Genomic DNA, 22,206 nt, shown 5'->3' on the forward strand with positions numbered 1-22,206 from the left:
CTTCTTATGCTTCTTATGGAAACAAATGAGTACCTGATGTTTAGTGTGTTTTACAATACTTGTGTTTCCTCAATCTTATTTTAGTGACCCCAACTGTGACGCTGTTGAAGTACTTTAAGAGTAATGCCATAATTGTCAAGAAAGGAGCAGCTATTGAAATCCCTGCTGAAATTGTTGGTCTCCCATTGCCCACCTATGAGTGGACAAAGAATGGAGTTGTTCTTGACAAATCCACAGAGACCATGACACTTGAATCAGAGGAGATCAACAGACAAACAATTAACACCAAGATTGCTATCCCTGAAACTGTGAGACAAGACGCCGGCTCATACAAGCTAGCTGCCACAAATAAATACGGAACAGGTCAACAAATCATCAGAGTTGAGATTTTGGGTATGTATGCTTTATAACAGTGAAATGTAGTGTTCTTTGTCCTTTGTCTCCCATGAAATGCAGAGACTAATACGATCCATTCAGTGTGAGTTGAGTCAAATATCTAAGAAGGCCCCAAGATAGAAATTAACTGATTTTATGTATTTAAGGTGAATCTAAGTCACAGGTTTATACATTGTTTCTTGTTTTTACTCCAGATCGTCCATCACCACCACGGAACATTGTGGTCTCTGATATCAAAGCAGAGTCTTGCTACCTCACATGGGATGCTCCAGAGGACAATGGAGGAAGTGACCTCACTAACTATATTATTGAGAAGAGGGATGCCAGCAAGAAGAAGTCTGACTGGGAGCAGCTGACATGCTGCATCATAGACAGGCGTTATGGGGTTAGTGTTGTAATGGTTTACTGCAGTTACTGTATTTGGAGAAATTAACCTAATGATGATGGAACACTGATAATCATGCTGACTTTTTCTAAATATTTTCTTGAAGGTGTACAAGCTCGAGGCTTTTGGCACTTACCAGTTCCAGATCAAAGCTGAGAACAAGTTTGGAGTCAGTGATGGGTGTGAATCAGAAAAAGTTGTCCTCAAGGATCCATATGGTCTTCCTGGCCCACCTCAAAAACCAAGAATCATTGGACACACTCGCTCATCTATGCTAGTAGCATGGGACCCTCCAAAGGACAATGGTGGAGCAACTATTCAGGGCTACTGGCTTGAGAAGAGAGAAAGGGGGGCTGTGTACTGGAGTCGTGTTAACAGGGCTCCTGTCACAAAACCAGCTGTTAAGGGCTTGGAGTACAATGTGCTGCGGCTTATCGAAGGTATTGAGTACCAGTTCCGTGTGATGGCTCAAAATGCTGCTGGCATTGGTCCACCAAGCGAAGCAACAGAATGTGTTTTCGCCCTCGATCGAAGAAGTAAGTGGCATGCTGCTGCATTGATTGTACAGTGTAAGGTTAGGTGCTGAATGACATAAAACCAACAATGATTTCATATTTTTTGTAGATCCGCCAGGCCAGCCACCTGCACCTGAGGTTAAAGACAAGACATCTAGCAGTGTGACTCTTGGCTGGGTCCCACCAGAGAAGGATGGTGGAACCCCAATCAAAGGTTACATTGTTGAGGTCCAGGATGAGGGCTCGGTAGAGTGGAGAAGAGTGAATCAGCCTGATAAGCTGATTTTAACAACTGCATATACCGTGTCAGGGCTCAAAGAAAATAAGAAATGTAGATTCAGGATTGTTGCTGTCAATGCTGCTGGCGAGTCAGAACCAAGTCCCAGAACTTCTGATACCATTATAAAGGATATCCTGGGTAAGTTGTACTTTTACCTTAAAATATAAATGCATGTATTGGAAAGACAAATTTGCCATTTATCCATATATGCGTCAAGTCTTAGAGTGACTACCATTGGGGATTCTCCACTGACAGTGTTTGAAAATACTAGGAAAATATATATTTATGAATGCTAAACGTGTGTTTTTATTATTTGCTGAGTAACAGTTTTGTTCCATTAAAATTTCACAGAGGAACCCGTTATTACACTTGGAGTCAAGGCTCAGGAACTTCTCTCTTGTCGTGCTGGAACAACAATCAGAATCCCAGTCACTGTATCAGGCAGGCCTATTCCAAAGGTCACATGGGAATTTGATGGAACTGCCACAACAGAAAAGAAAAATGAGCTGCACAATCTTCCAGTGGATTCAGAGGTGGGACCTTACATATTTTCCAATATGTTCATATCAAAGGTTCTGATATAGTACCCTTGATATTAAAAATGATTTAATTATTATTCCACAGATTTCATCAACTGATACCACTTCAGAAGTGACTATCCCTGAGAGTAAGTTCAAACACTCTGGACGGTACATCATTACTGCTTCTAACCCAGCTGCCACAAAAACGCTCAAAGTCCGTGTCACTGTCCTGGGTAAGCAACACTACACTTAATAAACCTAACTAAAAATATGAATACAAAAAAAAACATGTATTAAAAAAATAATCTTTTATCCAGATTTCCCTGGGAAACCTAAAGAGCTCAAAATTACTGACATCACAAGAAGTACCTGCAGACTTACATGGAAGCCCCCAGATAATGATGGCGGTGAGCGGATAAAGAGCTACTACATTGAGAAGAAGACAGTTGAAGGAAAAGCCTGGACAAAGGTCAACCCAGCCTGTGCCAGTCAGTCCTTTGTAGTTCCAGACCTTATTGAAGGACAAGACTATTTGTTCCGTATACGAGCTGAGAATAGCTTTGGTCTGGGACCTGCACTAGAAACCTTCCAGAGGACTAGGGCAAAGGAACCCATCCGTGAGTACAACATCTTAATCACACTCTTATCAGAACAGAAAAAATATTTGTCATTATGGCTCAGTTACATGTTTATATTTGCAGATCCTCCTGATGCTCCCACTAGAGTCAAAATCATTGATGTGTCCAAGGGAACAGTGACTCTGAAATGGAAGCCACCCAAAAATGATGGTGGGTCGCCTGTAACGCATTACATTGTTGAACGCCTCTGGTGGGACTCCAGTGGAGAGCAAAAAGAGTCTTGGAGACAGTGCAATAGACGTGACATTGACACCACCACCTTCAAAGTTGAGGACCTCCATGAGGGTGCTGAGTATGAATTTCGTGTCAAGGCTGTAAATGAAGTTGGTGCAGGCAGACCATCCTCTACTGCTGGACCTATCATTGTTAAGGACCAGACAAGTGCGTAAAATACAGAAAATACAGTGACCTATAATCAACGTACAAGAATGCTAAACTTTACCACTGTTCATGAATGAAATTCACCATTTTGGAAATGAATCATGAATTGGTTGCTTTCACTCGTTTGTATCTGCAGTATTTCCTGGTAGTATTTCTTTAAACACACAGGGCATAAACAAATTTGCATGTAACTTTGTGTTTCTGTCTTCTAGGAGCACCTTCCATTGTACTTGAAGAGTTCATGGAAGTTGAACAGGGCACAGATATTAACATTGTTGCTAAAATCAAGGGATGTCCATTCCCCACCCTTACTTGGCACAAGGCCCCACCCCACAAAAGTGATGACAAGGTTGAAGTGGTTTATGATGAACATATTAACAAGCTTGTGTCTGATGATAGCTGTACACTGCTGATCCAGCAGGGCAAACGCTCAGACACTGGTCTCTATACACTTACTGCCAGCAACAGCCTAGGCACAGTCTCCAAGGAGATGAGACTTAATGTTCTAGGTAAATGATGTTAATAAATTACTTGGTACTGGCATAGAGACATTAATTCTGTGGAATATTATGAGCACTCATGTTAATGAAAATTGTAAACATAATATTTATATTAATCAGGCACCATGTATTTTTATTTTCAGGACTTCCTGGACCTCCTTCTGCACCAATTAAATTTGAGGAGATACATGCTGAACAGATTACCCTGTCATGGCTGCCTCCTATAGATGATGGAGGTTCCAAAATCACAAACTATACCATTGAGAGGCGTGTTTCCAATAGGAAATCATGGATTCCTATCCCTGGTGCACCCAAAGAGCGTATCTTCACAATTGAGGGTCTGATGCCAGGCCATGAGTATGTGTTCCGCATCAGGGCTCAGAATAAATATGGAGTTGGCGATCCACTTGACAGTGAGCCAGAGGTTGCTAGGGATATTTTCAGTAAGTACTACAGGAAGTACACTAGTATATCACTAGTAATTCTTAAAGTCAGTTTGTCCATTTTTTTATGAAAATAGATGACACAATGTATTATATCTTCTTTATAGCTATCCCTGGCCAGTGCGAGAAGCCAACCCTCTCAAGTATTACAATGGACTCCATGACTGTGAACTGGGAGGAACCAGACACAGATGGTGGTAGTCCAATTACTGGGTACTGGCTTGAGCGCAAAGAGACCACATCAAAGCGCTGGAACAGAGTAACCCGTGACCCAATCAGGCCAATGCCTCTTGGTGTGTCCTACAATGTCACAGGCCTCATTGAAGGATCTCAATACCTGTTCCGTGTGACTGCAATCAATGCAGCAGGATGTGGGCCTCCAAGTTTGCCATCTGACCCAACATTTGCCAGAGATCCAATTGGTGAGCAGCTACAAAAAATGTTATAGTGATGTACTATTTGTTATCACGTCAGTCTCACATTTTGACTTTTCTGTTTTCATATAGCTCCACCTTCACCACCAACCCCCAAAATTACTGACTGGACAAAGAATACAGTTGATTTGGAATGGATTCCACCTCTAAAAGATGGGGGATCGAAAATCATGGGCTACTATGTTGAATACAAAGAAGAAGGCACAGACGCCTGGGTTAAGGTATGCAATAAACGTGGTGTTATTCTAGTCCAAAATTTCTTCACTATCTGTGACTGGATATGATGCCAAAATACTGCAATTTCTTTATTATGCCTACAGGCCAAAGAAAAAGAAGTTAGAGGAAGACAATTTGTAATCACTGGCTTGAAAGAGAATGGATTTTACAAGTTTAGAGTTTTGGCATTCAATGCTGCTGGGCTGAGCGAGCCAGGAGAAGTTGCTGAAGTTCTCGAAATGAAAGAAAGGATAAGTAAGTCCTGATATGTATCACTATGTCAGTATCTTTTATTTCATTGAATGTATTTTATGTTAACATAAAAAAACCCAAACATTTATGTTCATATTCCAGTTCCCCCAGTGCTTGAGCTGGACATCTCAATGAAAGAGAGGATGGTTTTCCATGCCGGTGGTGTTATCCGCATCCTAGCCTATGTGTCAGGCCTGCCTTGCCCAGCAATAACATGGAGCAGAGATGATGCTGCTGTCCCACCAGAGGCTGTTGTTGAGACGACATCAATCAGCACCTCATTAGTAATTAAGAATTGCACCAGAAAGCAACAAGGTGTTTATAGCCTAGTAGCAAAAAATGCTGGAGGAGAGGTGAAGAGAACTGTCATTATTGATATTCTTGGTAAGTAGGAATAATTATATAAACTGTACAACATATCAAATCAATTGTAGATAGGCATTGAACAAAAGAGAAAAGCACTGTTACATACCTAATTTTATTTCTTTCCTCAGATGTCCCTGGTCCAGTGGGCATACCTTTTACAGCAGATAATCTTACCATTGACTCTTGCAAACTGACTTGGTTCTTCCCTGAGGATGATGGTGGTTCTCCCATATCTAACTTCATAATTGAAAAACGTGAATCGGAGCGCAAGTTCTGGACACCATGCTCCTATAGTGCGGCCAGACAAAGTGGTGTGGTTTCTAATCTGACTTTAGGAAAAGGATATTTCTTCAGAGTTGCAGCTGAAAATGCAGTCGGAATTGGTCCATTCCGTGAAACTGCATGTGAAATCATTGTTAAGGAACGTCTCAGTAAGTTGGTGTGCTTTTCACCGTGATTTCTTTCTGTATTACAAGCAAATAGCCAGTACGTTTACTGTAATTGAACTTTTTTTTCTGCACTTTTCTTTTACTAGCTGTACCAGACCGTCCAGAGGAGCTTGAGGTCACCGCTGTCACTAAAGACTACATTAGTGTAGCATGGAAACCACCAAAGAATGATGGAGGATGTGAAGTGACCTCTTACATCCTGGAGGCACGCCCAATTGGCAAGGACAAGTTTATAAGATTGACCAAGGAAAGGCTTATGGACAGGAAATTCACATACGATGGTCTCCGAGAGGGTGACTCCTATGAATTCCGTGTCAGTGCAGTAAATGAAATTGGTCAGGGCAAGCCATCCTTCAGCACCAAACCAATCCTGTGCAAAGATGAGCTTGGTATGAAAACCTGGAATCAAAATTACATTATTCATGAGTGTATGTTACAGTAAATAATAACCCTTTGATTTCAGTAGAATTTATAATTGCAACTGATTGGGTGTCATCTCCTTATTTCAGAGCCCCCAACTATTGAACTAGACTTCCGTGACAAGCTTATTATCCGTGTTGGTGAAAGCTTTGCACTGCAAGGACGCTATTCAGGAAAGCCAGCTCCTTCTATCACATGGACAAGGGATGATGAAGAGCTGAAAGCAGATCAACATGTTCAGTTCAAGAATACTTTAACCACAATGTGCCTTGGTATTATCAAGGCTCAGCGTGGGCACAGTGGCAGATATTGTGTCACAGTTGAGAACTGCACTGGAGCTCGCAAGGGCATTTGCAATGTCATTGTTGTTGGTACGGTTTGTGAAATTTGTTTTTGTCAGGTCTTTTTTGTTTTTAAGTAAATGCTATTACTGATCTCTGATGTTGCTGTTTAATTTTAGACCGCCCAACACCGCCTGAAGGTCCGGTAATCTTTGAGGATGTTCACAGAGATCATATGGTAATTTCTTGGAAGCCTCCTCTTGATAATGGTGGATGTGAAATTTCCAACTACATCATTGAGAAGAGAGACACTAACAGGGACATGTGGACCACTGTAACATCTGCCACCACAAAAACCACCTGTAAAGTGCCCAAACTTGTGGAAGGTCGTGAATACATCATGAGAATAAGTGCTGAGAATATGTACGGCATCAGTGACCCACTGGAGTCTGAAGAGATGAAGGCTAAGGATCGCTTCAGTATGTAATATTTTAATTTATTTCAAAATGTCACTTTGTTAGGAATGTATCGTTTTAATGTCTTGTTATGTTAACAGGAGTACCCGAGGCACCTGAGCAGCCTACAGTTAGAGATGTTTATCATGACTCCGCCCTGGTGCTTTGGAATCGTCCTCGTGATGGTGGCAAGCCAATTACAGAATACATCTTGGAAAAGAAGGAGCCTTCAGCTAAGAGATGGTCTCGTGTGACTAGAGATCATATCTACCCTGCTACCCAGTACAGGGTACAAGATCTCATTGAAGGATGTGAATATGAATTCCGTGTCATAGCAGAGAATGAAATGGGTACTGGGGACCCAAGCCCTCCATCTAAACCTGTTCTAGCTAAGGATCCTATCGGTATGTTGTTCTTGTGCCTTGAACATACAATATGATCGCCTAGAGCCCTACTTGTTTACATGATTTTAAGATTAAAAGTTTTGCTGCTAACTTGGGCACTATTTGCATATTTACAAACCAAAAAAAGTTTCAGTGGAGAGTTTGGTTTAGAATGTCACCTCATGCATTATTGAATAGCAATTTGGGAGTTTAAAGATATGTAGTAATTCTTTTGAATAACTGAACATTGCTACATTTTTTTTTCTCTTACACTGTCACATTTGCTTTACAGTTCTGCCCAGTCCACCTGTGCTTCCCGAGGTCATTGACAAAACAAAGGATTCTGTTAGTTTGTCATGGCGTGTTCCTCGCCATGATGGCAAAGGCAAGATCTTTGGATACCTTATTGAGTATCAGAAGCCTGGGGCAATTGAATGGATACAGGCCAACGAGACTCCTGAGTCATGCCCAGACACCAAGTTTGTTGTGAAAAACCTACCAGAGGGTGGAGAATTTAGTTTCAGGATCATGGCTGTGAATGCAGCTGGAAAATCTGAACCTGCTTACGTAAAAGAACCAGTTAAAGTGCATGACAGACTTGGTAATTATTTTTCTACGATAATCTGTTCAGATATCAAACTGATAGCCAGCAGTTCTAAATAATTTACATAATTGATTTTTTTTTCATTTTCTTTATGCAGAGGAACCAGAGTTACTGCTGGATGCCAATATGTCACGTGACCATCTTGCAATGATTGGAACAGATATCACACTAAGTGCTGTGATTAAGGGCATGCCAATCCCCACTGTGTCTTGGAAAAAGAATGATGGAGAGGTTCCCTCTCATTGTGTTATTGAAGTCACAACAAGAGGAAGTAAACTTCACATTAAGAAAAGCACCCGTGCCGACTGTGGCAGCTATACCATAACAGTTCAAAATGCAGCTGGATCAAAGACAGCGACATGCACAGTGCTTGTTCTGGGTAAGTGTGTGTGTGTGTGTGTGTGTGTGTGTGTGTGCGTGCGTGCGTGTGTGTGTGTGTGTGTGTGTGTGTGTATGTGTACTAATTTGGCTATTTTTGCCTTTCTGTGACTCAGATAAACCTGGACCTCCACGTAATCTTACCGTCTCTGAGGTAACAAGTGAATCGGCATACCTAACCTGGCAAAAGCCAGAGGATGATGGTGGTGCTGTCATCTCTCACTATGTTGTGGAGAAAAAAGATGTTGCTGCTGAGCAGTGGGTCCCAGTCTGTGCCTCATCCAAGAAGCTTAGCCTCATGGCTCTATATCTGATGGAGGGTATTCAGTATTTATTCCGTGTCGCAGCTGAGAATCAGTTTGGCAGAAGTGCATATATTCAAACCAGCAAGCCTATCAAAGCAGTTGATCCTCTATGTAAGTAGTAATAACCAAGAGAATACATTCATTCATTTCAGTTTAGCCAGTGCTGTTTGAAACTCAAAAGTAAAAGCCATTAAAAATATATGCCCAGAACAAGATAATTATGATCCTAAATTTGCTGAAAGCTCATATCTAATATGTTAATTTTTTTTTTTTTTGTAGATCCCCCTGGCCCTCCTAAGAATTTACATCATGTAGATGCAGAAAAAACTGAAGTATGGCTTGAGTGGGAGTGGCCTGAACGTACTGGTGGAAGTGAAGTAACTGGATTTATTGTTGAGTATCAAGAAGAGGGAGTTCCTGATTGGGTCAACTTCAAAACTGTCAGCAATGCTCACTGCCATGTCACTGGACTTGTAGAGGGAAAGACCTACAGGTTCCGCGTGAAATCACAAAATGCTATTGGCATTAGCCGACCAGACACCAGTGTACCAATTACTTGCCAGGAGAAGACTTGTAAGTTTTATTCAATACTGTAAGAAACCACCTAATACCCTTGACTTCATTGACTATGTTTGACACATGTTTTTTTTCTTTATAGTGGCACCATCTATTGAAGTTGATGTGAAACTCATTGAGGGCCTTGTTGTGAAGGCTGGAAGCACCATTGTGCTGCCTGCAGTCATGAAAGGAATACCAGTCCCAACAGCCAAGTGGCTGAGTGATGGCAATGAGCTCAAAACTGAAGGCAAATACAAGATTGATACTGAAGGAACTTCAACAGTTCTAAGCATCAGTGAATGTGCCAGGACTGATGGTGGAGAATATATCCTTACTGTTTCAAATCCTGCAGGAAGCAAGTCAGTTGCTCTTCATGTAACAGTACTTGATCTCCCAGGTCCTCCAGTTGGCCCTGTCAACATCCTTGAGGTTACACCTGATCACATGATTATCCAGTGGCGTCCACCTAAAGATGATGGTGGTACACCTTTGATGAATTACATTGTGGAAAAGAAGGATGTCAAGAAGCCTTGGGAGCCATGGTCTGTTGTGAGTTCGGGAAGCCTAAGCACAAAAGCTAAGATTCCACGTTTAGAGAAGGGTCGTGAATATGTTGTACGCATTCGTGCTGAGAACAAGATCGGCATTGGTGCTCCCCTCGAAAGTCCTCCAACTATTGCCAAGCATATGTTTAATCCCCCTGGCCCCCCAGGACCACCAACATGTTCAGATATCACAGAAAATGCTGTGACAGTGTCATGGACTCCACCAGATACTGATGGTGGAAGTCCAGTCAGTGGTTACATTGTAGAACGCAGGGAGATGACTGGTAAATGGATTCGTGTAAATAAAACACCAGTCTTGGATGTTAGATACCGAGTCTCTGGTCTGTTTGAGGGCAACAGCTATGAATTCAGAATTTTTGCTGAGAATGTTGCTGGTATTAGCAAGCCATCCTATCCTTCGGACCCGATGAGAGCCGCACGCCCAATTACTCCTCCAGGACCTCCAAGTAATCTAAAATTGAAAGACTGGAGCAAGTCATATGCAGATCTGGTGTGGACCAAGCCTAGCAGAGATGGAGGCAGCCCTGTTTTAGGCTACGTTGTTGAGTGCCAGAAATCAGGCTCTGCAAAGTGGGACAGAATCAATAAGGATCTCATCAAGCCATGTGCATTCAGAGTACCAGGCCTTATTGAAGGTACAGAGTACAGATTCCGCATTAGAGCATCTAACAAGGCTGGGGATGGAGAGCCAAGAGAGCTAGCAGAGACCGTGCTTGCCAAGGACATCCTTGTTCCTCCAGAGGTAACTGTTGATGTTGCCTGCCGTGACCTTGTAACTGTTCGGGCAGGACAGATCATTAGCCTTGTGGCCCGAGTTAAAGGTAGACCCGATCCTGAAATTACCTGGACTAAGGATGCAAGAGCTTTAGGCAGAGACAAACGCACAGAGATGATCAACAACTTCCCAATTGTTGAACTAGTCATTCAGGATGCTGTAAGAGGAGATTATGGAAAATATGCAATTCAAGCTAAGAATAGCAGTGGCCAGGCACAGGCTACAATCATTGTCAATGTGCTTGATATTCCTGGAGCTTGCCAGAACTTGAAGGTTGCATACGTAACCAAAGACTCTTCCATGGTGTCTTGGGAAAATCCAGAGGACAATGGTGGCACTGAAATTACAAATTATATCATTGAGTGCCGTCAACCTAGTCAAAGAGGATGGACAGTTGTTACATCTGACTGCACTAAACGTCTTGTTAAAGCTCCGCTTGTTGAGAACTGTGAATATTTCTTCCGTGTGAGTGCAGAGAATAAAATTGGTGCTGGACCACCAACGGAAACAAAAACAGCTATTCTTGCTGTGGATCCAGTAGAGAAACCTGGAGAGCCAGAGAATTTCCATATCAGTGAAATTGGAAAGACTTTTGTCTTCCTCAAATGGAAGAAGCCAGAGTATGATGGCGGTAGCCGCAATCTTGCTTATCATGTTGAAAAGAAACCAAAAGAGGCAGAGGAATGGGAAAGACTCCACAAAGGTGCTATTAAAGAAACATATTTCATGGCAGACAGATGTATTGAGAATCAAATATATCAGTTTAGAGTCCAAACAAAGAATGAGGGAGGAGAGAGCAACTGGGTGACTACTGCTGAAGTTCTTGTAAAGGAAGAACTTGTAGTTCCAGAGATAAAGGTCAAGTTGGAAGGTGTTAAGGTAGTTAAAGCTGGAGATTCCATCCCAATCGAGGCAGAGATTAAAGGCAAGCCACAACCAGATGTGAAATGGGGTAAAGACGGCGCCACAGAGGATATCAGTAGAAGCCCTCGAGTTCAAGTGGAAACTGGTTTGAACTTCTCTAAATTCCTCCTCACAAATGCAAAACGTACAGATACTGGAAAATATATTGTCACTGCAACAAATGCTGCTGGAACTTGCACTGGCGAAGCTAAAGTGAATGTTCTGGACAGGCCTGGACCTGTTAGAGACCTAAAGGTCTCAGGCATTTCAGTGGATAGATGCAAGTTGGCATGGGAGGTACCCAAGGATGATGGTGGATGTGAAATCTTTAACTACATTATAGAAAAATGTGAGACAAAGAGAGGTGTCTGGTCAGTCCATTCTTCGGCTGTTGTAACCAATTCTGCTAATATAACTCGTCTAATTGAAGGAAATGAGTACATCTTTAGAGTGAGAGCAGAAAATAAAATGGGAGCTGGCCCTGCTGTGGAAACAGAGTCTATTATTGCAAGGACCCAGTTCAGTAGACCTGGTGCACCAGATGCTCCAGAGGTGACCAGAATTGCAAAGACTGAAATGACAGTTATGTGGTGCTCTCCTGATAATGATGGGGGAAAACCCATCACTGGTTATATTCTCGAGAAGAAAGAAGAACATGGCATTAGGTGGACTCCAGTTACTAAATCACCTATTTCAGGGACCCATATGACTGTAGCAGGACTCTTGCCTAATCATGAATACCAGTTCCGTGTCAAGGCTGAGAATGAAATTGGAATTGGTGATGCAAGCAAGCCATCTAGAACATACACTGCAAGGGATCCTGTCGGTATGTTTACTCACCACTGAACTACGACTATTTAATAAACAAAATTATTATTTTTTTTATTTGGTCATGGTCTGTCAATACTAACCTTGCTTGTCTGTTTGTAGGGCCTCCTGGTCCTGTTGGAAACTTGAAAGTGACTGACAGTTCAAAGACATCAATCACTCTTGGGTGGACAAAGCCTACACATGATGGTGGCGCTCCACTCATTGGATATGTAGTTGAGCTCCGAGTCAGGGGTACAGGCAAGAAGGGAGAAGATGGATGGAAGAGGTGCAATGTTGCTGCCCAGTTGACTGGAACAGAGTTTACAGTCACAAGTCTGGATGAAAATCTTGAATATGAATTCCGTGTTTCTGCACAAAACCAGATTGGCCTAAGCCAACCAACTAATCTTGAGGGAGCTGTCTCACCACGGGATATCTTTGGTGAGTTGGTATAAACAAATTTGAACAAATATTGAGAGCAGTACCCAGATCTGCACATTTTTATATATTTTTTATATTTTGTCTTCAGAAACTCCTGAAGTTGCTCTGGATGCTGAGCTGAAGAAAGGTCTTACTGTTAGAGCTGGATGCCCAATAAGATTAGTTGCAACTGTCAGGGGACGACCACCACCTAAAGTGCAATGGAGGAGGATGGGAATTGATAATGTTGTCAAAAAGGGTCATGTGGATCTCATTGACACAATGACATTCCTTGTAATCTCTGAGACCACCCGTGATGATTCAGGCAAATATTCACTGACAGTATCAAGCCCAGCAGGGGAAAAGGCAGTGTTCGTCAATGTCAAAGTGCTTGGTAAGTACAATTCTGACTATATTCTGTTACAAACAATGGTGTAATAACACCATTAGGATGTCACATTTTCATTCAAATGTATTTGATTTTGACAGACACACCTGGACCAGTGGTTGGCCTGGAGGCCACAGATATCACAATGGTGTCTTGCAACCTCGCATGGTCCCCACCTGAAAATGATGGTGGCAGTGAAGTAACTCATTACATCGTTGAGAAACGTGAAATTGATCGCAAGACTTGGGCAACTGTTAAAGCCAATGTGGACAAGACATCACTTAAAGTCAGCAATCTTGTACCAGGAACAGAATACTACTTCAGAGTCACAGCTGTAAATCAGTATGGTCCAGGTGTTCCAAGACCCACACCAAGATCCATTCTGGCATCTGATCCTATCAGTAAGCATGCTGACAATGAACAAGCTTGAATAGTTAGAAAGGTTTCTGGAATGGTTTATTTTCATGTTAGTTTCTTGTTTTCTTTTTAGGCAAACCTGACCCACCACAGAAGGTTGATGTTTTGGAGATTACTAAGAACAGTGCAAAGGTGGGATGGGTGAAACCAATGAGGGATGGCGGAGCTAAGATTGATGGCTACATAATTGACTATCTTGAGCTTCCTAAGCCCAAGCCTCCCAAGGAACCCGTAGTGGTTGAAGGTGAGGCAGAGCCTGGTGCTGAGCCTGCACCTCCACCGGTGCCTGTGAAGGAGGAGGAACAACCACAGGAAGAAATGAAGGAAGAATGGACACCATATACCGTTGTCAAAGATTTATGCATCTCTGTTGCTGGGCTGAAAGAGGGAAGGAAATATCGCTTCAGAGTGGCTGCACGAAATGCCATGGGAGCTAGTCTTCCTACTGAAACAAGAGAAGCATATGAGATCAAAGAACAAATGTGTAAGTTCTTGTTCTTAACTTGAATTTGTTTAAATCCCAGTGCTGTTCATCAAAATATGTACGACTAATTGAACTTTACTCAAAAATAAAAATGTGCTCACTGTTTGCTTTTCAGTGGAGCCCAAGGTTATCTTGCCTGAGACTGTCACTGCAAAGGCAGGAGCAAAGGTGAGAGTTGAGGCACTTGTATCTGGAAAACCAGCGCCTGTGTGCCAGTGGAAACGAGGAGAGGATAACGTTGTGCCTTCAAGTCGCCTTGCAGTACACAAATCCCAAAACATGTGTGTGCTCATCATAAAGGATGTTTCAAGAACAGACAGTGGTCAATATAGCCTTGTTGCAGAGAACTCTTCAGGCAAAGTGGAACAAGTTATGAAAGTTATTATTAGAGGTATGTATTTCCAGTTAACACCCCTTTATCTGAACAATGTGATACATGGAAAAAGGGCAAAATGTGTTACTTGGTCTATTAACATGGACCGCGGATTTTTATTTTAATTATTCAGGACTTTGTTTCAAAGTCTTGGTGTAACAGAGTGCCTTTCATATCATGCCACATATAAGGTGAATGTATAAAAGATGTTAAAGGAATTAGTGCTGAATGAATGCTTGACAAAATCTCAGTAACTTCTCAGTAAATGCAAAGTACATAGCTAAATAATTAAAAACAATTTCTAAATAGTTTTTGTTAATTTCACTAGCAATCTGGTGGACTGGACAGTGACAGCATATCACAAATGTGCCACATTCCCAATTCTGTAGTCGTGAAATGCAAACCTTTCAAATCAGTGTAAATTACATACATTGTTATGGAACTTTGGGGAGGGTTTGTTTTTGTGCGAATAGAATGTTCTGGTAGGAAAAAATATACACTGCACTGTATGTGAGAGTTGTTCTGTCTCCAAACTCATTGTTTTGAGTAACAGTTTTGTCAGTGTAAATTTGCTGAGCTTCAGGTTACCCAAAATGCTTCTTTTATATGATAGAAAATGATATGTTGATATGTTGACAAATCTTTTTGCAGACATCCCTGGACCACCTGAGCCTCCATTTGAAATCAGTGACATTGACTCTGACGCCTGCACACTATCTTGGAATAAGCCACTTGAAGATGGTGGTAGTAATATCACTAACTATGTGGTTGAGAAATGTGATGTGAGCAGAGGTGACTGGGTTACTGCTGTTTCCAGCTGTGGCAAGACTGGGTGTAGACTTGGAAAACTCATTCCTGGAAAGGAGTATATCTTCCGTGTCCGTGCAGAGAACCGTTTTGGCATTTCAGACCCGATTACTTCTGAGAGGATGATAGCTAAATTCCCCTTCGGTGAGATGAAATAGACAAAATCATTCTTACACACAAAAAAGAATAATTTTTGATATTTATAAAATGTCATAATTTGTTTCCCCCCCCCCAGATGTTCCTGGTGAACCTTTGAACTGTTGCATCACAAAAACAAACAAGGACTGCATGTTTGTGGCTTGGGATAAGCCTGAGTCTGATGGTGGCAGTCCTATTACTGGATACTACATTGAGCGCAAAGAGAGGAACAGCCTCCTTTGGGTTAAAGCAAATGATTCAGTGGTTCGCACAACAGAATATCCTTGTGCTGGTCTAATTGAAGGTCTGGAATACACTTTCAGAGTGTCTGCCATTAATCGTGCAGGACAGGGTAAGCCAAGCAAGAAGACTGATTTTGTCACAGCAAGAACACCAGTGGGTAAGTTAATGCAAAAGATTTGTCAGTCTGTATTTATGTGTATTACATGTTGCATTATTTTGAACATATATTTTTGTATGATGTAACAGATGCACCAGGCAAACCAGAGGTACTTGATGTGACCAAGAATACAGTTACATTGGTTTGGACCCGACCAAAGAATGATGGTGGAAGCAAGATAATTGGATACTATGTTGAAGCTTTGAAGCTTCCTGGAGACCAGTGGGTGCGATGCAACACAAGCAGTCAGAATGTACCTCGGGAAGAGTACACTGTAGCTGGATTGGAGGAGGGTGCCCAGTACCAATTTAGGGTTATTGCAAAAACAGCAGTTAACATTAGCAGGCCATCTGAAGTCTCTGATCCTGTTCTGGTATCTGCAGAAAATGGTAAGTTTTTTGATGATTAGTTTGTAAAAACACCAGAGTAAATTCATAATTTTAGTGAATTCATGTGCATTGTTCCAATTCTAATAAAACATTTTGTACACACGTTTACATGAGCATTTTTTTGTTGTTAACAGTACCACCTCGTATAGAACTTGCGATCCAAATGAAGAAGATGTTGCCAAAGAAAGCAGGGTCAGATGTTTGCCTTGAGGCTGAAGTTTTTGGCAAACCAATGCCGAAGGTCACATGGAGCAAAGATGGAAAGGTTTTAAAGGATGATAAAGACATGACGTTGTCACAAAAGAAACACCTTTTCTCTCTGAGCCTTGCCGCAGTTACAAAACTTCACACAGGGCAATACAGTATTCTTGCTGAAAATGCAAGTGGTTCTAAGACTGCAGACATACAGCTCACAGTTTTGGGTGAGTGTTTTTCTGTTACTACAGTATTATTTATATATATATATATATATATATATATATATATATATATATATATATTATAATTTGTTTTTATTTTATTTTTTTACAGAACCACAATTTTATTTGAATGTTGATGTCTGCAGCCCCTTTCAAGTTTTTATTATTTATATATTTTTGTTTTTTCTATAGACATACCTGGTCCACCTGCCTCTATCAAATTGGAAGAGGTGTTTTCTGATCGTGTGAAGTTAAGCTGGACAGCTCCTCTTACAGACGGTGGTTCTCCAATTACAAATTACATTGTGGATAAGCGTGAAACAAGTAGGGCAAACTGGGCCCAAGTTTCTGCTAAAGTCAGTGGTGATGTAACTGAATTCTCTGTGGAGAAGCTGATCATGGGTCATGAGTACCAGTTCCGTGTTCGTGCTGAAAATCGATATGGAGCTGGTGATGCCATTTTGTCAGATCCAGTTGTTGCACGAGATCCTTTCAGTAAGATGTCCATCCTCATTTTGTTAGCAGCTGTTAAGTTATCCCTATAGAAATGATTTTTTTTATTTATTTTGCTGTGCTTGTCATTTACAGCTGTTCCTGGAGCGTGTGATCCACCAGTCATTACAAACATTACAAAAGAGAAAATGACTGTGAGCTGGAAGGAACCCACTGATGACGGCAACTCTCCAATCCTCGGATACATGCTTGAGAAGCGTGAGACCAAGGAAATTAACTGGACCAAACTCAACAGGAAACCTTTGCTGGAAAGAACACTTGAAGTTGGAGGTCTTTCTGAGGGCGTTCAGTATGAATTCAGAGTTATTGCTGTCAACAGAGCTGGCCTTGGCAAACCCAGCGAGCCATCAAATGCTGCTGCTGCAGTTGATCCTATTCGTAAGTACATTTGCAGTGTTATGTACACGTCTAAAAGTTTATATTTACATATTAGTCTAAAATTACCTAATGTTTTCTACAGATCCCCCTGGACCACCCGTCTCCCCCAAGGTCACTGACACAAGTAACAGCACTATTAGTGTATCTTGGACTAAACCTGCAAATGATGGCGGAAGTGAAATTTTGGGATACCTTGTTGAATGCAAGAGAACCGATGCAACAGACTGGATCCGATGCAATGTCCCAAAGAACCTACAGGACACACACTATGTTGTCACTGGACTTTTGGAGAAATCAGAATACCAACTTCGCGTCAGTGCTGTGAACAAAGTTGGCTTTAGTCAGCCATGTGAAGTCCCAGACAAACATGTTGCAAAGGATGTGTTTGGTATGAGTTTAAGACTAAGAATCAAAAACAAGAAAATATAAGAATATAATAATGTATATTGTATATACTACTGTCTACTGTATTTAGTGGGATGAGGATTTATGGTTGACTTGTACTGCGATTAAACCAGAATATGATTTTTTTTGTTTTAGCTCCACCTGAAGCTGAAATTGATGCAAAGCTGAAGGATACATTAGTTCTACCGGCTGGTGCTTCAATGAAACTTCATGCTAAAATTAAAGGTCGACCTACTCCAAAAGTAACCTGGGCCAAAATGAACACCAACATCAAAAACAGACAAGGAATTATCATCAAAGTCACAGACACTGACACAATGGTCCGTGTTGATAGGGTGACTCGAAATGATGCAGGAAAATACATTCTCAACCTTGACAGTGTCAGCGGCATGAAGATGTACACAATTGTTGTCAAAGTTCTTGGTAAGTTCTTATGTGATCATGGGTATCCTTAATTAAATTTGTTTTAAGTTAAACAAGCTGAAAAATCTTCAAATCCTGTTTTTTCACAACAATGCAGATACCCCTGGCCCACCACTAAACCTAATGGTGAAAGAGACAACAAAGGATAGTGCATCCATTCTTTGGGATGAACCACTAATTGATGGCGGAAGTGAAATTATAGGTTATGTTGTAGAAAAACGTGATGCAGAGAGAAAAGCATGGTCCACCGTTTCAATCAGCTGTGACAAAACATCTTTCAAGATCGAAGGCCTGGAAGCTGGTAGATCTTACTGTTTTAGAGTCAAGGCTCAAAATAAGTATGGTATTGGTGAACCTTGTGAAACAGCAGATGCTGTCAGAGCCTCTGGTGAGTGGCATCATTTACAAATATAGTATGTAATTATAAATTATACTGCCATTAATGTATTCCAGTATGGGGCTGTTAACGGTAAAACCAATCAAATATTTTTTTTTCCAGAACAACCTGGGCCAGTCATGGATTTTAAGCCATTGCTAGTAACCAGGGATTCATGCACTCTTTCTTGGAAGAAACCTATTAGTGATGGTGGAAGTCGAATCATTGCATATGTGCTTGAGGTTCTTAATGGTGAGGACAAGTGGAAGGAGCTTCTAAGATCAAAGAACATGCAATACAGTGCCAAAGATCTTGTTGAAGGAAGGGAATACAAATACAGAGTAAGGGCCACAAATGATGCGGGTGATGGTCCAGTGAAGGAGCTCTCCATTGTAGCAAAGGATCTTATTGGTGAGATTTAATTTTGTTTCTCTCTTTCTGTCTCTGTAGAAAATAATTCATATTTAACCCCACAATGTTTATTTATCTCCTAATCATTTTTTTATAATTACATTATTCTTAATAATCCTTATTTATTTATATATGTCTTTTGTTATCGTGCAGTTTATCCCAGCTGTGATTTAAGAGATTTGCCTAACTTAAACTACATTGCAAAAGAAGGAAGCAATGTCCGCCTCAAGATTCCCATCATTGGTAAACCTGCCCCAACAGTCTCGTGGAAGAAGGGCGAGGATGAGAATTTGACAGACACAGGAAGAGTTTGTGTGGAATCTACTGCTGTTAATACAACTCTTTTGATTCGTGACTGCCAAAGAAGCGATGCCTCAAAATACACTATCACTCTTCGTAATAGTGCTGGATCAAAGGAATCCTCTATCTTTGTCAGAGTTGTTGGCAAACCAGGAATATGTACAGGACCTATCAAGTTTAAGGAAGTAACAGCTGATGGAGCTACCTTGAAATGGGGTGTTCCAAAAGATGATGGAGGATCAGAAATTACTAACTACATTCTCGAGAAGCGGGACTCCATTACCAATATGTGGGTGACTGTTTCCTCAGCGGTGGAAAGTAACACTTTTAGAGTGTCTGGTCTTCATGAGGGAACAGAATATATCTTCAGAGTTTCTGCAGAAAACAAATATGGAGTTGGTGAGGGTCTCAAGTCTGAACCTATGATTGCTAAACATCCATTCAGTAAGTACAGTTTTTTCACAAAAAAAAATATTTTCACAAATAGCACAATGGCCATACATATTCTCAACTTACCACTTATATTATGTTTTCCTATCAGATGTGCCAGATTCACCACCTGCACCACAAATCATGAGCATGCTTCATGATTCAGCTACCTTGGCTTGGTCAGATCCAAGGAAAACTGGAGGTTCACCAATTACAGGTGAAGGAATATTCAAAAATCATCTAAATTGTAAAACAGAACAATAACCTTTATTTGATAATTTTATTTAATAATTTTTATTTTGATAATTTTCCTCTTTCAGGTTATCATGTTGAATTCAAGGAAAGAAACAGCATGTTGTGGAAGAGAGCTAACCCAGCACCTTTAAAAATGAAAGATTTCAAAGTAAAGGGTTTAACTGAAGGCCTGGAGTATGAATTCAGAGTGATGGCAATAAATTTGGCTGGTGTTGGTAAGCCTAGTCCTCCAACTCAGCCAATGGTAGCCTTGGACGCTATTGGTAAGTACAGCCTGTTTGTAAGTGCTGTATCCACTCTACATCATTTCAGTGTAGACTATTACATTTGTAATTTGCTGTGAACCTGTTGTGACATATTTTAGATCCTCCTGGTAAACCCGATGTGATCAGCATCACAAGGAGCACTGTAACGCTGCAGTGGACTGAACCTGAGTATGATGGTGGACACAGGCTTACAGGCTACATTGTTGAGAGACGTGACCTTCCTGCGAAGGTCTGGGTGAAAGCCAACACTGTAAATGTTGTGGAATGTGCATATACGGTGACTGACTTGCAGGAAGGTTGCAAGTTTGAATTCAGAATCAGAGCAAAGAACGCAGCTGGAGCAATAAGTGCACCATCCGAACAAACCGACACTCTTGTATGCATGGATGAATATGGTAATGCAAATCAAATTTCTTTTATTTATGCTGATCAGGTTTATTTGTATTCTAATCAAGTGCTTAACTTGTTTTTTCTTCAACTTACAGCGGCACCAACAATTATCATTGATCCAACTGTAAAGGAAGGACTGACTGTTAGAGCTGGAGACACAATTGTCATTACAGCAACAAGTATTTTAGGCAAACCTACCCCAACTTCAGCCTGGTCAAAGGGAGGGAAGTACTTCAAGCCATCAGATATATGCCAGATTGAAACTACTCCTACCTCCTCTACTTTGTCTATCAAATATGCTAGCAGGAAGGATTCAGGGGAGTACACTATTACAGCAAGCAATCCATTTGGTGTCAAAGAAGAGAATGTGAAAGTAAAGGTTTTGGATGTTCCTGGACCCCCTGGACCAATTGAGGCGAGTGGAATCTCATCTGAAAAAGTCACTTTGACTTGGACACCACCTCATGAAGATGGTGGATCTGCAATTAAGCATTACCTTTTAGAGAAGAGGGAAACAAGCCGTCTTCTTTGGACCATTCTTGCTGAAAATGTTGTTGACTGCCATTTCGTGGCAAATAAACTAATCCAAGGGAATGAATATATCTTCCGTGTCTCAGCTGTCAACCACACTGGAGCTGGTGATTTTTCACATTCAGAGCCAGTAAAGATGGTAGATAATTATGGTAAGTAGCATTGTGAACTAATCAAGAACAATGTACAGTCTCTCTCTGTGTACTGCATTTAAAATGAACACTCTGTTCCCTGTAGGTCCTCCAGGGCCTCCTGCAAGACCAGAGGTAGAAAATGTTGGAGGAAAAACTGCTACTATTACATGGAAGAGACCGGCTGATGATGGCGGCAGTGATATCACTGGTTACATGGTTGAGAAGAAGGAAAAGAAAGGCATGAGGTGGTCAAGAGCATCAAAGAAAGTAATTCTTGACCTACATTTTGAAGTACAAGGACTTACTGAAGGAGTTGAATATCAATTCAGAGTAACAGCCGAGAACAAGGCTGGCTTTGGAGAACCCAGTGAGCCATCTCAACCTGTTACAACAAAGGTCATGGCAGGTAAGTAGATTCATTCAAGGCCAGATGTACAGAGGAGGCACAGGGCAATAGATGACTTGATGCCACCAGGATGTGTATGAAATTAGCATTTTTTATCATATGAACTATGCATGTAAAAAAAAAACTTTCTAGTAGTTAACAATTTGAATGTTCTGTGATGAAAAAAAAAAATTCCCCACATTCTTCTATGCAATTCTGCTTTGGTTAAAAAAAAAAAGAATTGAATTTGGGAAACAAATTCAAAACAATAACATGGAAAGTCACTGTTGTAGTGGGCCAGTCAGCGAAGTGGTGAAAAAGTATTAGTTATAGAAAAATGGTTATAACATGGAAATATTGTATGCAAACACTTACTAAGGGTGAAGCAGTGGTTATTTAGAATAAAGTTCCACTTTAGTTATGGTCTTGTAAATGTATTAATAATGATCTTTTCAGTGTAGATAATTCTTTGTAAGCTATTTATGTTTTGCAAGCACTTACTAACAGTAAAGTACTAATCATTATGTATGAATATGTTCCTCATGTTCCTTATATGTTTTA

The 22,206-nt window shown here is 41.0% G+C and overlaps 1 protein-coding gene across 1 annotated transcript in view; it reads left to right on the top strand.

Moving 5' to 3' along the window:
- ttn.1 (titin, tandem duplicate 1) overlaps positions 1-22,206 on the top strand; it is a 149,224-nt gene that overhangs the window by 83,687 nt on the left and 43,331 nt on the right. The window contains exons 126-170 of the mRNA XM_036572854.1: positions 85-393; positions 591-781; positions 888-1,317; positions 1,406-1,714; positions 1,928-2,109; positions 2,201-2,330; positions 2,415-2,714; positions 2,799-3,116; positions 3,329-3,625; positions 3,760-4,059; positions 4,167-4,481; positions 4,566-4,714; positions 4,814-4,964; positions 5,064-5,345; positions 5,456-5,758; positions 5,863-6,165; positions 6,286-6,567; positions 6,657-6,956; positions 7,034-7,336; positions 7,608-7,916; positions 8,017-8,298; positions 8,414-8,713; positions 8,882-9,175; positions 9,261-12,230; positions 12,335-12,655; positions 12,744-13,028; positions 13,124-13,423; positions 13,513-13,923; positions 14,039-14,314; positions 14,948-15,247; positions 15,339-15,641; positions 15,731-16,030; positions 16,165-16,452; positions 16,642-16,944; positions 17,038-17,340; positions 17,423-17,728; positions 17,881-18,168; positions 18,266-18,556; positions 18,668-18,955; positions 19,109-19,699; positions 19,797-19,901; positions 20,005-20,202; positions 20,304-20,600; positions 20,691-21,278; positions 21,364-21,666. Of these exons, the coding sequence (XP_036428747.1) occupies positions 85-393; positions 591-781; positions 888-1,317; positions 1,406-1,714; positions 1,928-2,109; positions 2,201-2,330; positions 2,415-2,714; positions 2,799-3,116; positions 3,329-3,625; positions 3,760-4,059; positions 4,167-4,481; positions 4,566-4,714; positions 4,814-4,964; positions 5,064-5,345; positions 5,456-5,758; positions 5,863-6,165; positions 6,286-6,567; positions 6,657-6,956; positions 7,034-7,336; positions 7,608-7,916; positions 8,017-8,298; positions 8,414-8,713; positions 8,882-9,175; positions 9,261-12,230; positions 12,335-12,655; positions 12,744-13,028; positions 13,124-13,423; positions 13,513-13,923; positions 14,039-14,314; positions 14,948-15,247; positions 15,339-15,641; positions 15,731-16,030; positions 16,165-16,452; positions 16,642-16,944; positions 17,038-17,340; positions 17,423-17,728; positions 17,881-18,168; positions 18,266-18,556; positions 18,668-18,955; positions 19,109-19,699; positions 19,797-19,901; positions 20,005-20,202; positions 20,304-20,600; positions 20,691-21,278; positions 21,364-21,666 (15,954 nt within the window). The remainder of the gene's footprint in view (positions 1-84; positions 394-590; positions 782-887; positions 1,318-1,405; positions 1,715-1,927; positions 2,110-2,200; positions 2,331-2,414; positions 2,715-2,798; positions 3,117-3,328; positions 3,626-3,759; positions 4,060-4,166; positions 4,482-4,565; positions 4,715-4,813; positions 4,965-5,063; positions 5,346-5,455; positions 5,759-5,862; positions 6,166-6,285; positions 6,568-6,656; positions 6,957-7,033; positions 7,337-7,607; positions 7,917-8,016; positions 8,299-8,413; positions 8,714-8,881; positions 9,176-9,260; positions 12,231-12,334; positions 12,656-12,743; positions 13,029-13,123; positions 13,424-13,512; positions 13,924-14,038; positions 14,315-14,947; positions 15,248-15,338; positions 15,642-15,730; positions 16,031-16,164; positions 16,453-16,641; positions 16,945-17,037; positions 17,341-17,422; positions 17,729-17,880; positions 18,169-18,265; positions 18,557-18,667; positions 18,956-19,108; positions 19,700-19,796; positions 19,902-20,004; positions 20,203-20,303; positions 20,601-20,690; positions 21,279-21,363; positions 21,667-22,206) is intronic.

This window comes from Colossoma macropomum, unplaced genomic scaffold (genome assembly GCF_904425465.1).
Source record: "Colossoma macropomum unplaced genomic scaffold, Colossoma_macropomum, whole genome shotgun sequence".
Classification (NCBI taxonomy): domain Eukaryota; kingdom Metazoa; phylum Chordata; class Actinopteri; order Characiformes; family Serrasalmidae; genus Colossoma; species Colossoma macropomum.